At 41.6% G+C, this 17048-nt stretch overlaps 1 protein-coding gene and 1 long non-coding RNA gene across 3 annotated transcripts in view; one reads left to right on the top strand and one right to left on the bottom strand.

Annotated features, from left to right (window-relative positions):
* NHS (NHS actin remodeling regulator) overlaps positions 1-15121 on the top strand; it is a 344790-nt gene extending 329669 nt beyond the window's left edge. The window contains exons 5-9 of the mRNA XM_036839377.1: positions 1497-1689; positions 4614-4745; positions 5749-8730; positions 9030-9156; positions 11716-15121. Coding sequence (XP_036695272.1) covers positions 1497-1689; positions 4614-4745; positions 5749-8730; positions 9030-9156; positions 11716-12325 — 4044 coding nt within the window. The 3' untranslated portion in view covers positions 12326-15121. The remainder of the gene's footprint in view (positions 1-1496; positions 1690-4613; positions 4746-5748; positions 8731-9029; positions 9157-11715) is intronic.
* Positions 1-17005, bottom strand: part of LOC118888421 — a 77716-nt gene extending 60711 nt beyond the window's left edge. For both annotated transcript variants that reach the window (XR_005018288.1, XR_005018289.1), the window contains exons 1-3: positions 16631-17005; positions 16299-16387; positions 13451-13504 (exon numbers count right to left, since the gene is read on the bottom strand). This is a non-coding gene — a long non-coding RNA (uncharacterized LOC118888421). The remainder of the gene's footprint in view (positions 1-13450; positions 13505-16298; positions 16388-16630) is intronic.
* Positions 17006-17048: the final 43 nt, after the last annotated feature.

The following is a 17048-nucleotide window of genomic DNA, read 5'->3' on the forward strand; positions in this document are numbered from 1 at the left end:
TGTGGTGGGGGGGGGGCAGGGGGTTCTCTCCAGCTCCTGCTCTCTCCCCCTCTCTGTCTCTCCGCACACACCAAACCGTTTTGTTTCCTTTTTGGAAGTTACCTAGGAAACAAAGTCTTTTGTGCTCCAACTTTATTTGAGCTGTTTGCTTTGCTGGGAATCTGCACAAAAGCTGAAGAAAGAAAGAAGGTTGCAATGTTTTACTAAAAATGTTCATGGCGAACACCTTTTTCTCAAGGGGGGTAAACATATCCTGTTGGGTGTGTTGGGGGGCTTTGCAGATACCTCTGACAAGGTAAGCAAATGCTGGGGGTTAGTTTAAAACAAGTGGCTCTGGAATCTTCTCTTTAAGGGGACTTTGACAATACGTGAAATCCTGAGTCAACAGGGCACGATGCTTCCAAATGTGAGAATGAGAATTTTTTTTTAATGATCCTGATTTGAGGACAATATTTTTAAAACCTAACTGGAATAAGAGGGAAAAATGCTTATTTTACACAAACAGCCACCTTCCAACAAATTGTGGGAAGAAATAAAATTAGGTTCAGCAGCAAAAACTAAGTCTTTTAATAATCTGGTTTAGAAACCCAACCCTGAAATCAAACTTGGGATGGAGCCTTTTTAATAATCTGGGCTAGGAGCCCAACCCTGAAATAAAAGTTAGACAATATTAAAATCGATCAAAGGTTTGGATGGAGAATTTGCAAACATCACATGGAAGTCAAGGTCTTTAAATACACAGCTAGAAGAAAAGCTTCGCACTGCGAAGCTGAAAGGAAATAAACTAGGACTATTTTACTCTTCGGAATTTGAAAATGAAACCCACTTGAATCTTTCCCCCCAGTAACAGTATTTGTATTTTCCACTATCATCGGTGGGAGGAGATTCTTCACTTTTGCTTTTCCATGTGCATAGTGTTGACAAAACTGCATTTTAAAATGTCGTTCACAAATGCCATCATCCTGCAGTAAAATTAACTCCGTGTATTTGAATCTGGCCTCTCAGATTAGGTCGGCTTGTCCTTCTGGTGATGTGTTCTGGAATGTCTCCTGACTCCAGGCTTTCTGGCCAGTTTTCCAAACCTTCTCATAGGCATCTAAATCATCTTCTCCCTTTGATCCTAGTCACCTAGAGCTTTCAAGAGTTTGAGTAGGAATTTATGGTGAGACAGCTATCCAGAAAGTGAATCTACCTCTCAACGGATTAGAGACTCACATCTTTCTTCAGTTTGACGTTTGGGGATTTCTGGCTACCTTGTCTCTCCTCTTAATTCCCTTTGACCCGAAAAGCATGTTTAGCCTATTTTTTTTCTTTTGTGTTGCTTGACTATTGAAATCGTAACTTTCAATTAGTTGTACTTACTAACTACGTCTAGGAATTCTTCCTTTAACCTGAAAGCTTATTTGTGACCTCATTTTTCTTAACTCAGAAATATATATGTGCTTATGTATAAACCCTGATGGCTGAGTCTGAATCTGAATGTACTTCGTTTGCAGTCCCATCCCCCGGAGGACGAAGATACAGATGTCATGCTAGGGCAGAGGCCGAAAAACCCAGTACACAATATCCCTTCAACACTGGACAAGCAGACCAACTGGAGCAAAGCACTACCTCTCCCGACGCCGGAGGAGAAGATGAAACAAGATGCCCAAGTGATTTCTTCTTGCATTATTCCCATCAATGTCACTGGTATTGTTCTGTTCTTTTCTTAGGGGCAGTCGGGTCAGAATATTCCATGTATTAAATATGGTCAAAATCTGTGCTGCTTGGTGTACCAGTTAAGAATACGTTTTGTAAACAAATGATACCTTTTTCATCAGAATACGACCCAGAAGATGTTCAATATGCTTTTATCAGGTTTTGAACATCAATTTGCATATGTTCCGCTGGGCTGCTTGTTATGTAAATGATGGACAGTTTCTTTTTGGAAAAAAAAAAAGTCACCAAATAGCTCTCTGGCCATAGCTGACTGAAATAATGGAGAAAGCGGCAGTGATTAATCATATGATAATGATGCGTGGCACTGCAAGAGAGAAAACAGCAAGCCCCAGGTTTCTAAAACCGCAAGTAATGATCCTGTAGACCAACTATAAAATCTGTTTTCATGCTTCCTTGGATGGAGGTAGGCTTGTTTAAAAGATCGTTTAGACTTCTGCATTGATTTGGGGAATTTTTGACCTAAAAAATACATGGATTCATAGGTGAAGGCTGAATTCTACTCTAAACGCAGCAAGCCTGGCTTCCATTCACCCTCTGCTTTCCTCCTCCTGTGTACTGAGAGTTTGGATATTAATCTAGGTCGAAGGCAAGCCTGAGTGGACTTTTCTTGAAAAGTTTACTGGCAGCAATTGTAAAATCCAGAATTGGTGATCTTAGAATGCGGTAACCTTAGTTGTAAGTAAAATAATGCTACAAAATATTCTAACTTTCAAAGATAGAAATTAAATGATCTACCCATTGGGCTTTCTTTAAGCATCTCTAATAGTTAAATTCTAACTTATTCTTATATTGAAAATCTCAGAATGGCCATTTTATGACTGATTTCCATCCTGGTACCTTGTAACTAAAGATTGTATGTTGCTCGAGATGCATTTTGGACATTGCTATTATTAACGTCACTCCAATGTGTCTCATATAAAGTGGGGAGCAAATGGTGACCAGGTATCAGGGTAGATATTATTTTCTTCCTGACAAAAGGAGTTCTAGTTGATCGGCTGGTTGTGAGCTGGGACTTAATTTTCCTGATGACCTATTCAACTTGTAGGATAAAGTATTCTAAAGATGTGCACTTTATCTGATCTCCGTAATCTAAATGAGATGGCTTAGGGGAGTTCAGCTGTCAAAATGAATCATTTTGGCATCCTCTTAAACTAACTTTCAGTTCTGGGAACATCTGATTATTAGCAGCACCTGCTTTCTTCATGGCACTGTAAGTAAAATCTTGTTTTCAAATTTAGTCTTTCGATTATGGGTCTTGTGATTCAGGAAAAGGGAAGATCTCTCCTTCTGCTTTATTTCAGGAACTCTCAGACTAAAGCCTAGATTATATGTTGATTTCAAGAGCTTTAATGAGAAAGTTGTTAATTATGTCCATATGACACAAAATACCTGTGCCTGTAACATAATTATTATGATCAAAAGGAAGGATTTTAATCTTTGGTTAGAACTAAAAAAGGAAAATTTCATTAGTATGAATTCTGATAGTATTGAAATTATTCATCATATGATATCTCACACAGATTTTTCAACATGAGTTCTACAAACTGTTGTCACTGTAAAGCTAAGCAGAACTCAAACTGCTTTACTGCATAGCTGAACCAAAGTTTAACATGCCATCCTGCCCCATGTTTAACAATCAGGATACATGATGAAGCAACCAGATTCCAAAGCACTTTTGGCTTATGGCTTTCTGAAGCAGTGCTCACTCTGAAAAATTCCTGGTACATGCCTGTGCCAGGCAGGAGTTCAAGTTCCTCACCTCCTCCTTCATCATTCTAGTTTTGATAGGACTGCATGTAGTGTGTCAATAATGTAATTATGGAAAGAGAAACTAACAAGCATCATGGTTTCCCCCGTGTATTTACAAAAGAAAACAGACACCTGTAAAGACTGGGAATTCCAGCTTTACTTACAATTGGTACAGAAGGCAGGTCCACTCAAGTGAAGAACTGAAGACTGCCTTTTATTTTTATTTTATATTGATAAGACACTGCTGCTAAACCAAAATGTGTCCAATTTAGTCAGCAGAGGAAAGTAGACAGTTACATGATGATTTTAAAAACACATCTCCAAAGTAAAGGAGCTGTTACAGTGGAGGATTACTGGACTGAATGTCAATATTATGACATAGTATGAGTGTGTTTCATGTTTGGTAATTGCAATCATTGTTGCTTTTGTTGTGGTCATCCATGTACAATGCTTGGTGTCAGTCTATTTATCTCTTGTAAAAATAAAATACAGTGTGTGTGTGTGGGAAAAAAAACAAAAAACACATCTCTAGGCTGTTGTTTCCAGAGAGAGAGAGAGAGAGAGAGAGAGAGAGAGAGAGAGAGAGAGAGAGAGAGAGAGAGAGGGAGAGAGAGAGAGGGAGAGGGAGAGGGAGAGAGTGTGTGTGTAGGGCTTGGGCAGAGTGCAGAGTGGAAAAAAACCCTCACAGTGACACTTTTAATGCAGAAATGGGTCAGGATATGTTAGCTGAACTAATTCAGGTTAACATCTTGGCTATGTATCTACTATGCAAAGATATCAGCTTCAGAGAGCCCAGAAAGAGACCAGCAAATAGCAGTAACTAAAGGTTGTAAGTCCTTAAGGAGCCGTTTCTGTGTGAGAGTGATTCTTTGATGTTATTTTTCTCTCCTCTTTCTTTTGATTTTCCTTCTTTGCTTGTTACTTTTGGCAGTGCAAGCTGTTGTGGAGAGCTGCATTTAGAAGTAAAGCTTAATGTACTGCAGCATAATTTAAATAAGAGCTGAATAAGGGCTCCCTTATATTTGTTCACAGGCTTAATCCAAACTCTTCCTTTAGTTCCAATCAATAAATATCACTGTGTTCCAAGCAAATGAAAATTTGTTTGCCATTTCTAAAGGCTAATGAGACCTATTTGTGGGTTGCAGGAGTTGGTTTTGACAGAGAGGCTAGTATACGCTGCTCTCTTGTTCATTCACAATCCGTACTACAGCGGAGACGAAAACTGAGAAGGAGGAAAACCATCTCGGGTATCCCCAGAAGAGTCCAACAAGAAATAGGTGTGGTATAAAACTATTAATGGTTAACATTCTGTCGGGTGCCGATTATAAGGAGACGAAATGGAAGCCAGCCTTTAACCAGCTTCCTTAAAAAATAGTCAACGTTGTAACTCGTAGAGGTTTTGAAATGATGTGTACTTGTTTTGTGTTCAGTAAGCCAGGTGGTATTACTTTTTAAATCTCCATTCTTGACTGTGAAGGCTTGACCTTATGGATTTAGCCATATACATTCAGATTTTATGGCTGAAATATAATATTTTGCTATTTTTTAAAAGTATTATTAAGGCGGAAATTAAGTAAAAATTAACAAGATTCAATGAAAGATTCTTTTAGAGAAATATACATTTATCTGGAGAGAGATATACTTTTATGGCATTAATTATTTTAAAAGGTAAACTTTAAGCACACTCAATTAAATATTGACTATTCATAATATGATACCCTTGGTGACATTTTTTCTATTTTTTCTGTTCAATGTGTTTAAGATATCTCTTCCTATGGTTTTTAAAATTATTATTATCATAGCATTTCTTGTAATTAAGATTTTTACTTCATATAATGAATTCTATGATTTTTATTTCATTATGTTTATACTGAGAAATAAAAGTGTATAGTGGCCAAGAAAATAAGATGTATTTTGGTTAAAAAAAAAATAGTAGACACTTATTGGGGCAAAGTAATTTGATCGTGAAGAGAGAGAGAATTCACGAAAGATCTAAGAGCTTATCTTCTCTTAGTATACATACATACATACATATAGTGTGTGTGTATTTGTGTATATATACAAAGAGAGAGAGACAGAGAGACAGAGAGTCAGAGAGGGAAAGGGACAGAGAGAGACCGCCCAAAGCATTTTAACTTGCTCCTAATTTTATATGCTGATTTTTTTTTTCTGTAAGAAAAAGCTCCAACATGCCGGCACCCAGAATTGTGGGCATCTCTCAGAATGTCTGTTCATCTGCTGATGTATGAAGTATCTCACTGTGCTTTCCATGTGCCCTAGATTCTGATGAATCGCCCGTGGCCAGGGAAAGGAATGTGATTGTGCACACAAATCCAGATCCTTCCAACGCTGTCAATAGGAGGTCTGGAACCAGGGACTCGGAGTGCCAAACTGAGGATATTCTGATCGCTGCTCCATCCAGAAGGAGAATCAGAGCTCAGAGGGGTCAAAGCATTGCAGCTTCCCTTTCTCATTCTGCTGGCAACATTTCTGCATTGGCAGACAAAGGCGACACCATGTTTACTCCTGCAGTGAGCAGCCGCACGAGATCTCGGAGCCTTCCCAGGGAGGGCAATAGAGGTGGGGATGCTGAGCCCAAAGTTGGTGCTAAACCCTCAGCATATGAAGAGGGGGAGCCTTTCGTGGGAGACCAAGAAAGAACCCTTAACGATTGCAGCGAGGCCCCCAGCAGCCCGAGTGCGCAGGAGCACCAGCCTGCTTTGAGCCTGGCCTGTTCTCAACATCTTCACAGCCCCCAGCACAAGTTAAGTGAGAGAGGGAGGTCACGTCTGTCCCGGATGGCTGCCGACTCTGGCAGCTGTGACATCTCCTCCAACTCGGACACCTTTGGGAGCCCCATCCACTGCATCTCCACGGCTGGCGTCCTCCTCAGCAGCCACATGGACCAGAAAGATGACCACCAGTCGTCCAGTGGCAACTGGAGTGGGAGCAGCTCCACATGCCCCTCACAGACCTCAGAGACGATCCCTCCTGCAGCTTCTCCTCCCCTCACTGGCTCTTCACACTGTGACTCGGAGTTGTCACTAAACACAGCCCCTCATGCTAATGAGGACGCCAGTGTCTTCGTGACAGAGCAGTACAACGACCACCTGGATAAAGTGAGGGGCCACCGAGCAAACTCCTTTACCTCCACTGTGGCAGATCTGTTGGATGACCCCAACAATAGCAACACGAGTGACAGCGAGTGGAATTACCTACACCACCATCACGATGCCTCCTGCCGCCAGGATTTTAGTCCTGAGCATCCCAAGGCAGACAGCCTGGGCTGCCCAAGCTTCACAAGCATGGCCACTTATGACAGCTTTCTGGAAAAGTCTCCATCGGACAAAGCAGACACTAGCTCTCACTTTTCGGTGGACACAGAGGGATACTACACCTCCATGCACTTTGACTGTGGTCTCAAAGGTAGTAAGAGTTATGTCTGTCACTATGCAGCCCTGGGCCCAGAGAATGGCCAGGGTGTCGGGGTTCCTCCTACTCTTCCAGACTGTGCCTGGCAGGACTACTTAGACCACAGGAGACAGGGGAGACCAAGCATCTCTTTCAGGAAACCAAAGGCAAAGCCGACTCCACCTAAACGTAGCTCATCATTGAGGAAGTCTGATGGAAATGCAGACATTTCTGAGAAGAAAGAACAAAAGATAAGCAGTGGCCAGCTCCTGCCTCACAGTTCCAGGGAAATGAAGCTGCCTCTTGATTTCTCCAACACGCCTTCTCGAATGGAAAATGCCAATCTGCCCACCAAGCAGGAACCTTCTTGGATGAACCAGAGTGAACATGGCATTAAGGAACCTCAGTTAGACACTCCAGATGTTCCACCAGTCAAAGATGAAGGTGCTGAATCAACTCACTATGCAGACCTCTGGCTTCTAAATGACTTGAAAACAAATGATCCTTACAGATCTTTATCTAATTCAAGCACTGCTACGGGTACCACAGTTATCGAATGCATCAAATCTCCAGAGAGCTCTGAATCCCAAACATCCCAGTCAGAATCTAGAGCCACCACCCCCTCCCTTCCTTCTGTTGACAATGAGTTTAAACTGGCTTCACCAGAAAAGCTGGCTGGCTTGGCATCTCCATCAAGCGGCTACTCAAGCCAGTCTGAAACGCCAACGTCCTCTTTCCCTACAGCTTTCTTTTCTGGCCCGTTGTCTCCTGGAGGTAGCAAAAGAAAACCAAAAGTCCCAGAAAGGAAATCCTCACTACAGCAACCCTCTTTAAAAGATGGAGTTCTATCACTGGGTAAAGACCTTGAACTTCCAATTATACCTCCTACCCATCTTGACCTAAGTGCTCTTCATAATGTCTTAAATAAACCATTCCACCACCGTCACCCATTGCATGTTTTCAGTCATAATAAGCAAAACGCAGTAGGAGAAACACTGAGGTCAAATCCTCCACCGTCTCTTGCAATTACACCAACAGTCCTGAAATCTGTTAACCTTAGGTCCATCAGTAGGTCTGAAGAAGTTAAGCAAAAAGAAGGCAACAATACAAATCTCCCCTACTTAGAGGAAAGCACTCTCACCATGGCTGCCCTGTCTCCAGGTAAGATTAGGCCACATATGACTAAGAAATCACTATCACGTCAGTACTCCACTGAAGACACCATATTGTCCTTTTTAGACCCCTCTGCAGTTGAGATGGAACCAGATAAACTACAATTAGAAAAAAACCATTCTTTTGATGTGAAGAATCATTGTGATCCAGAAACAGTAACCTCAGCTGGTACCAATCTTCTAGATTCAAGTGTCACAAAAGACCAAATACATATGGAGAGTGAGCCTATTCCAGAAAACACACCAAGTAAAAGTTGTGACTTTTCCCCAGAAGGATTTCAGAGGGTCTCTGCAGCTCGCCCAAATGATTTGGATGGTAAAATACTACAATGTGGAGCTGGTCCAGATGGAGCCCTAGCGCAGGTCCAGAAGGCATCTTCTGCAGACCAGGAGGAAGCTGCACACCCTGAGTCTGTGGACGTGCTCACATCTCAGTCAAACTCACCAACTAGAGTCACAGACATAAACAATCAACTTAAGCATCAACTTGGGATGAGCCGCCACCATGACAAAGTGCCTGGGAATATCAGCTATGAAGCAGAGATATCAACCGTAAATCCATGCCCTGAAAAATGTTCTGAGCAGGAAAATACTGCTTCAGGTATTTCAGCCAAAAGTGCCTCTGATAACAGCGGAGCAGAGGAGACCCAAGGAAGTGTGGATGAGGTTTCACTGAAAGGTCAGTTGTTGACACCTCTGTCACAATGGGAAGGTGTCTCGTGGCACTTCCTGAAGCTTTTCTTTCTTACCTTCCCCATAATACAGTACAGCCCTGGGTATTGGTTTCCCTCCTTCTTTTCGCTTATTAAAACAATTAAGATAAAAGCTTTTATCATGGAGGGACTAAGTGTGACAGATAGCTCCTTCATTTTAAAAATGGCGGTCAGGTAACTGTTGCTTAGTTGTTCCCTGAGTCAGTGAAGCCCAGCAGCGTGCTGGGTGACTTCTTCCTAAAGATGCTTTTGTTCTTAATTTAAGAATCGTCACCGAGTGATGACTCTGTGATTTCACCACTAAGTGAAGACTCTCAGGCTGAAGCAGAAAGTGTGTTTGTGTCTCCAAATAAAACTCGAACAACGGAGGACTTATTTGCAGTCATTCACAGGTGAGGCAACAATACCAAAGGTTCTGCTTCTTACGTGCTTCTCATCAAACGCAAATATGGAAGAGCCTTGGGTACTTGTAATACATTCAGCAAAAAACATAAGCAAGCAAAGAAAAATTATTTTTCCAAATCAAATTGATAGACTTATATTCAAGTTGGGAAATATGTGGCCTTATATACAGTTAGGTAGACCTCAGTTGAGAGACTTTCCTAAGAACTGCTGAGGGTAGCTGTTTTTTTCCCTAGGAAAGACATTCTGAAACAAGTTTTTAATTTGAAAACAATTTGTGGTCAAGTAACTCAAGGGCGAAAGCTCAAACTCTAGTGTAATCTCTGACATTTAAATAATTCCTTAACCTAAAAACACATGCTCAAAGCTATAATCCTACACTAGCAGAGATAAATATAAGGTGACTCACTAAACACAGCCCCAAGTTTGAGACAAAACAGTATATAAACCTGCCCATTTCATAGCTCACGACAACTAATCACTGCTCCCTTTCTTCCCTCTCTTCCTAAAACTTACATTTCTTTAATAACACTGGCCTTCTCTAACTTTAATGCTCCATATCCCATGAATAGGGGATGTCCTCTAGGCTGCTTTTCCAGGACAGTGTTGCATCCATGCTGACCATTCATATTCTCTCATCTGCCCCCTGGACCCCTGTGATCAAGGCCCCTATTTGCAAGAATACTCCTTACAAACTGTGACTGAAGAACGAAACAGGAACTAGCCCTTGGAAACTGAACCCGTATCAGACTCAGCTATCCAGTCATAACGTGGCTACTCCTTTCGCAGCTGCCACTGCCTACTTCACTAGGCCTTGGTGACCTAGATGCGACTCCCAAGGGACAAAGCTTGGGGACTGTCTTGTCTACCTCATGAAGTTATACTCTTTGAAGCAAGCTCTTCACAAGCAGCTTACCACTGTTTTTCCCAGGATCCTACTTTTTAGGGGAACTTGTGTTTTCTGTTGATGTGGTTCTCTCATAAAGAAGGAGCACTGCCCTTCGACAACTGTTTTTTTAAAGGAGCCAATCACAAACACGTTCTGTGTAGACCTTAGCAGGCTCACTTCTCCACTCGGAGAGTGAAGAATCATTATTTTTCTTTGTCCCTGATTATATTCTCCTCACCCCCTTTTATCCCCAACCTTAGGACAAGTTATTAAATGCTGTGAAGTTAAAGAACCAAATGCTAGTGTCGTGAAGAGTGGACAGAATGTAAGGAGTCGAGTCAGAAAGACCTGGAATTGAATCCCAATGCTGCCACTTCCTGTCCAGTCTTGAGTCAGTTACAACCTGTGTACCTATTTCCCTTGCTGTAAATGGGGATACCTAGAGCTCACATGTTCAGTTTTGATGATAAGATATCATGTTTGTGTCTAGAATATGGTAGATGCTAAAAGCAGACATTAGTTTGAAATCCCTACCCTATTAGAGTGCCAGACACTGGCATACACAAGATAGCAACCACAAAGCTTTCAGTGAACCAAAATCAGGCTGGTGTCCAATTGCAAAGCTGACATTTTCTCTAACCTACAGGTTTTTAGATGGGTGAGAAAGCATGCTGCCAGTACGTAGCAATGAACTGAGTCATGCTGACTCAGTGACTAAGTTCACGAAATTTATGCCCGTTTATTTATCAAAAGAAATAATATAATAATGATGGATGGGTGCCTAGGTTTGGTAGACTTACAGAGTTTGGTAATCTTAGATTTACACTGATGCAGAATTTGTTTGCTTATTTATTTATGTGCAGCACAGTGACAATAAAAATTTTCTTTTCTTGAGAGTTTATAGTGCACAGAGCTTTAAGAGCTCCAGAGGTGGTCTAGGTTTCCAGCTCCTCCAGAAAGTTGGCTTACTGATTAATACACTGTAGACAGATATTCCTGGGCAGCTATGGCAAATGGTATCTGCAGCCAAAATGGACTGACTTATTCAAGACGTCATGTAAGAAATTTCTTTATATGGAGGAATTTTAAGAGTAGACAGAATAGTATAACGCACCACTGCCTGCCCCCACCCCCAGCCAAACACACGCACAGACATATCCATCACCCAAGCCTATTAACCATCAGCCTATGGCCAGTCCTGTCCCATCCACACCTTCCACTTTGCTCTCCTGGTATTCACTGGAAGCCAATCCCAGGCATCAGAGGATTTCATCTGTATTGCAGAGACAGGTTGAATAAAAGTGACAGTGCTTCACCACCTACACTCTAACCAAGAGTCAGAGAGCAGTATTTTCTTGTACTCTTGTGAAACTTCCCAGTAAGTCCTCCCCTAGAACCTCTAGCCTCCACATTAGTCATTATGTGAAATGGTCATTTCCAAAACCTGATTCATGTCCACTGGTTACTGGAGAATTTCCCTCAGGCTGTGAGTGCCACGAGGGCAAGCAATGTATCTTAATCCTCACCCCTACAGCCCTAATGCTTAGTATCCCATCAGACAGGGTACACAACCGCTCTTTAAGGAGATGCCTGAGTGTGACGTAACACTTTTAGTTTCATTAAAGTGTATGTGGACTGAGATTGTTCCTTTTCTTAAAAGGTCCAAGAGGAAAGTACTTGGAAGAAAAGATTCTGGGGACATGTCTGTTCGAAGTAAATCTAGAGCTTCCCTGGGCAGCAGTAGCAGCAACAGTGCTGGTTCTGTCACCTCAACCAACAGCAATGTGACCACCCCAAACAGCCAGAGGTCTCCTGGCCTCATCTACCGAAATGCCAAAAAGTCCAACACATCGAATGAAGAGTTTAAGCTATTACTCCTCAAGAAAGGCAGTCGCTCGGATTCCAGTTACCGTATGTCTGCTACTGAGATCCTGAAGAGTCCCATCCTGCCCAAACCTCCTGGGGAACTCACAGCCGAGTCCCCCCAAAGCACCCATGAGGCCCATCAGGGGGCACCGGGAACTGAAGCGCTGTCCCCCCTCTCTCCATGCTCCCCACGGGTTAATGCAGAAGGGTTCTCCTCAAAGAACTTTGCCACCCCGGCATCGGCAAGGGTTGGACGTTCCCGGGCTCCCCCTGCGGCCAGCAGCAGCCGCTACAGTGTCCGTTGCAGGCTGTATAATGCGCCCATGCAGGCCATCTCCGAAGGCGAGACAGAAAATTCTGATGGGAGCCCACATGATGACCGATCCTCCCAGAGCTCAACATAGGTGGCCCATGCCAGGCTGGCTGTCAAAGGCCAAAACCTTAGTCATATGAGGATGGAGGAACAGAATGGAAGACTGGGGAGAAGTCAGCACATGGTGGGGTACCATCACGCTTACCAACGAGTTCCTAAATATTTGCTGGGGAAACGGAAGGTGGTTTGGTCTTTCTTGATTATTTTCCATATTTTTAAGTAGCTGCACTGTCTTTCATATTTTTCTTTAGGGTAGTTTGATTTACCCAATCTCATTCCTTTTGATAATAGAGAATTTGAAAATGTCTGCTTTTCATGAAACCTAGAAAAAGTTTTCCCAGAGCTGCCTATTCAGAAAACAAAGCCCTCACTGTCATAATTCTTAAGAAGATGAAATACTCTGGAGGTTTGGTATATTTTTACATTAAAATGAACTAAAGCAAAATTTAGAAGAACTACACACATGTAAATACCATATTTTTGATAAAAATGTGTAAATAGATTTATGGATGACGAGTGGACATGTGGCCAATTATCTACCACACACCAACTGCTTATAGAACACAACAAATAAAGTGTAATAACTGTATTCTGTGAATACCATTTTCGTATCAAATACCATATTTAAATGTCCACCAATATGATTTCTGAGTGATAAACCTCAAAATATGAATTTTAAACTGGCGAAATAAAGGAAATCTCAAGGTCATGTAGTGAAATGTGATTAATTTAAAATAATGAATTCAGACTTAACCATTTTTGTGACAAACTGCAGCACCAAACAAACTACTGGTAACACGTGGCTGTGATGTGCCATGTGGCAATTTGGACAGAATGAAAAGCATGCTTTTGATTTTTAAAAAAAAAATCAGTGAGAGAAATCATCATTCTCAACATAAAGCCCTGAACAACAGCACTTGACAGTGTCCTTTAAACTTCAATTTTTCAGTGGATTGCTTTAAGGAGAATGAGTAGGGAAAAGAGTAGTTAATTTTAGGTTATGGTTTATATTACACTACTGGGGACATAAACAGTCCTAATCTGAGGACTATAATCTTTAAACTCCTTAAACAGTTTAGCAATTAGCTCCAGGTTCTTTAACGAACGAAAATAAAACATAAGCATGCCACAGAGCTGTGGATTTATCAGTAAGTACCTGCAATGAGTTTTCAGTGAAGCTTTCTCTCTGTGCTGATGAGATTCATGCTACCTAAAAATTAACAGAAATGACACTGTGAACAACGTAGTTGGGAAATAGGTATGTGTATATGCATTATTTATATTCACTGTTAAACTGGGAACGGGGAGCAGCTCTGGTTCACAATGCTACATATAACTGAGTTTTTGTCTGATTTTACTCTATCTGCTTGATGGCAAAAGGGGAGGGTGGTGGGTGGGAAAGGAAATGTCAGGGCAAGTGCTCTGATAAAATGAAGGCAGGGAAACAAGCTGAATTACTTGAAATTACTTGAATTTTCTTGTCTTAAAACTGAAAAAAAAATGTAGTTACAAGTTGAAATCTGCAAATGGGTTTTACACCTGTGATTTTGAAATGAACTGATACTAATGTTTGAAATGACATGTTGGAAATATAAGCAGCTATGTACTTGGAATGTTTTGAATGGGAGAAGGTAGAAAGTAGAGAACTAAGAAGGAATACGGCCTATAAAAGAATAGAATGTGATTAGAGTGATAGAACATACCAGAGTTACCAAGAAATTGATAAGCAGCTGGCTTTAAGCTTATGCAAGTGGTATTTGGGAAAGTAGGATGTGTGAAAGGGGGTTTGTGGTTTTGGTTTAATTCATGCAATATGAAGGAGAAAGCCTGGCCTAAGAAGATGCTATCTTTCAATAGAAACACTTTTTAAGATGTTACAGAGTGAGAATTACAGAATCTGATTGCTGTTGGGTTTTTGTTTGTTTCTTTGGAAAGAAAAAAAAAATGTCTGGTTTATTCTCCTATTTGTTTTCACTATCAAATTGTGTTTCTTAATTTCTTGTCATCCTTGTATGTAAAATGGGTGCTGGGGGTGGCGGGGTAGAGGAGGGAGAATGTGTGTGTGTGTGTGTGTGTGTGCACGCGTGTGCTTGTGCAGGGATAGATAAGCTACCTGGTAAAGCATATATTTGAACATTCACGAAGTGTTATACTTTTTACTAAAAGAAAAATGTTTGGGGGTTTGAAAAAAATGGACCATCATTTCTCATTGGAACCCATTAGTTAAGAAAACCAGCATGGTTTGACACCACATGGGAACATGAATAACTTTTTCTCATACTTTGAAAAGTACACTTGGCAAACTTTTAAAAGTAAGGTTTCTAGACAAATGCAATAAAAAAAAGTCATTTCCAGTCACAATAGGTGATCTTTTGTAATTTTCATAAAAGCAGCTCGTTTGCAGTATGGCTTTTGTGTAGTTAGGGGTTTTTTAAGCATAAAGAAAGGTATGTAGGCTTTAAAAGTGATTCTAAATCTTGAACAGAAAACACACAAATTGGCTTTAACAAATATGTCACCTTATTATTGACATTAATTTAAGTAATGGTACTATATATATTTTAAAATACGTACTGACTTGAATTGTGAGGCAATAAGATACCGTCTATATGTAATAATCACAGAACTAACCCTTAGAATATAGTTTTACTTATTTTGTTTACTCTAAAAATCTATAGCAGAGTTTCTCTATTTTATATTTCATAGATTAAAAAAAAAAACCCAGATAGAGATGGATTTAAAATTCACTGTGCAAAAGAGTATTGAGTAACAAACTGAGTTTAAAAAAAAAAAAAGCAAGAAATTCCTTAGTAATTTTCCATGGCTTTACAACATAGCACGTAAGACCAAGATTTAGAGGGCTGTCTTCAACATCACGGCCGTCTTAAAGCAGGGTACACACATTAGGTATTGTGAGGAACATCAACCCAAACTTTTCTTCTGTTGTTTGCACTGATGCTAATTTTTTCTTCTTTTGTGTTTATACAACATGTCTATGTTGTGTGGGGGAAATTTTTTTTTTCCTGAGTTTTTGATTTTTTTTGGCTAAGTAGAGGACATAGACTGGTTGCAGCAAACAAAACACACTGTTTGCTCTTTGCCAGAGTTCAGCGAGTACATGTGCTGCAGTGGTGGCAGACTGAGAGAACTAGATCATGACAAAGATTTACAACTATGAGGAAGGTTACAGTGTAGCTCTTTTGGTACTAGAACCAGTTCATGCTGGCCGAAAGACAATGGTTTATGGACTTGCCTCCATTTTGTATTTTTGTAATATTTGTAAATATGAACTTTTTAAATCGTTGCAAAAACGGTTTCTTTTGTAAGATGTTTTCAACGTTTACATTCAATTCAAGCCTTTGTATATTTTAGAGCTGTGCAACACTTTAAGTCTTGTATTTATTTTTAGTAAAAACGGTGACAGTTTCATTGTGAACCCCTCTCAAAAAAAAAATGTACCAGAAAAGTTTGATTACCTAGAAAGTGTGTATAGAAACTGCAAATAAACGTGACTGCAATTAAACAACTGGCTGCTCTCTTCATTGCTATGTAATTGCACTCCTGGGGTTTCACAAACGGCAAGTGTTTTATAGGAGACTGGACATATGGGAGGGGAACTGCTATGGCAAAAGTATGAGCAAAAAAAATAATGATAATAATGAATACTGTCTCTGTAACCGGCTCCAATCTTGCTTTGTGTTTGAGAGAAAAAAGAATACATTTCCAATGTCCAGTATACTTTCCTGTACCTCTCCAGGGCAGGAAAATATTTATGGCTTTACTTTAAAGTTACCTGCTTTGCTTCTGATAATTACTCAGACTGTGCCTCCTTCCTGAGATGCGCAACCTCGATGTGCCACTAAGTAATGTCATGTACCCTTTATTACGCAAATTTATGTGCCAGATACTGTTCTAAGTGCTTTGCCTACTCTAACTCATGAAGCACCCCCCCCCACGTTGTGCCCATTTTACGGATGGGGAAACTGAAGCACAGAGCCATTTACCTGAGTTGCCCAAAGCCATAGAGCGCTTAACTGTTGGGGCTGGGGTACAAACCCAGCAAATCTGGCTCCAAGGTCTGTGTTACCTCACCCTGTGGAGAGATAACAACTTTTTAAAATAACTTTTCCCGGTATGTACCAAACCACAATTCCTAAAGCCCCGCTCCCTCCCCCTTCGAATTCCAGCACTGACGAGCACACCTAGGATTGAGTCAATGTCGACGTCTGTGGTGCGTCACAGAGGGACGGAGAGGGAGGAGGGAAAAGGGGGAATTACATTTAAAAAAAAAAAAAGCTTCCAGGAACTAACCAACGAGAGTGGAGAGGCCACGCACCTAAACGCCTCACCCCCGCGAGCCGCCTCCTTAAACCCGCTCCACCACAGGAAGAATCGCGCGCGCCGGCGCTCCTGCGCAGCCGCACTAAACCCCTCTCAGCCTTAGAGGCTCGTGTTTTCGGTCTAGCACGGGGTTCCGATCCCACCAGCCCCCGCGAACGAACGCCGAGCTACAGGGGCTCGGAGGCCGGAACTGCGGCCGCGCAGAGGGAACCAGAGCCTCTCCCCTTGGCAGTCGCTCTAGCAATGCCCGCCCCCCTGCGACGGCTCTGAGGTCCGCTGGATTGGTCGGCTGACGGCCCAGGCGTTGTCTTGTAGCGGCCGCTGATTGGTCAGCGGCCGGCTGCGCACGTGGGAACCTAAATACGCGGGTGCTCACTGGCACGAGTGTTGCGCCTCAGCTTCCGTGGGGTTCC

The sequence above is a fragment of the Balaenoptera musculus genome, chromosome X (assembly GCF_009873245.2).
Source record: "Balaenoptera musculus isolate JJ_BM4_2016_0621 chromosome X, mBalMus1.pri.v3, whole genome shotgun sequence".
NCBI classification, from domain to species: domain Eukaryota; kingdom Metazoa; phylum Chordata; class Mammalia; order Artiodactyla; family Balaenopteridae; genus Balaenoptera; species Balaenoptera musculus.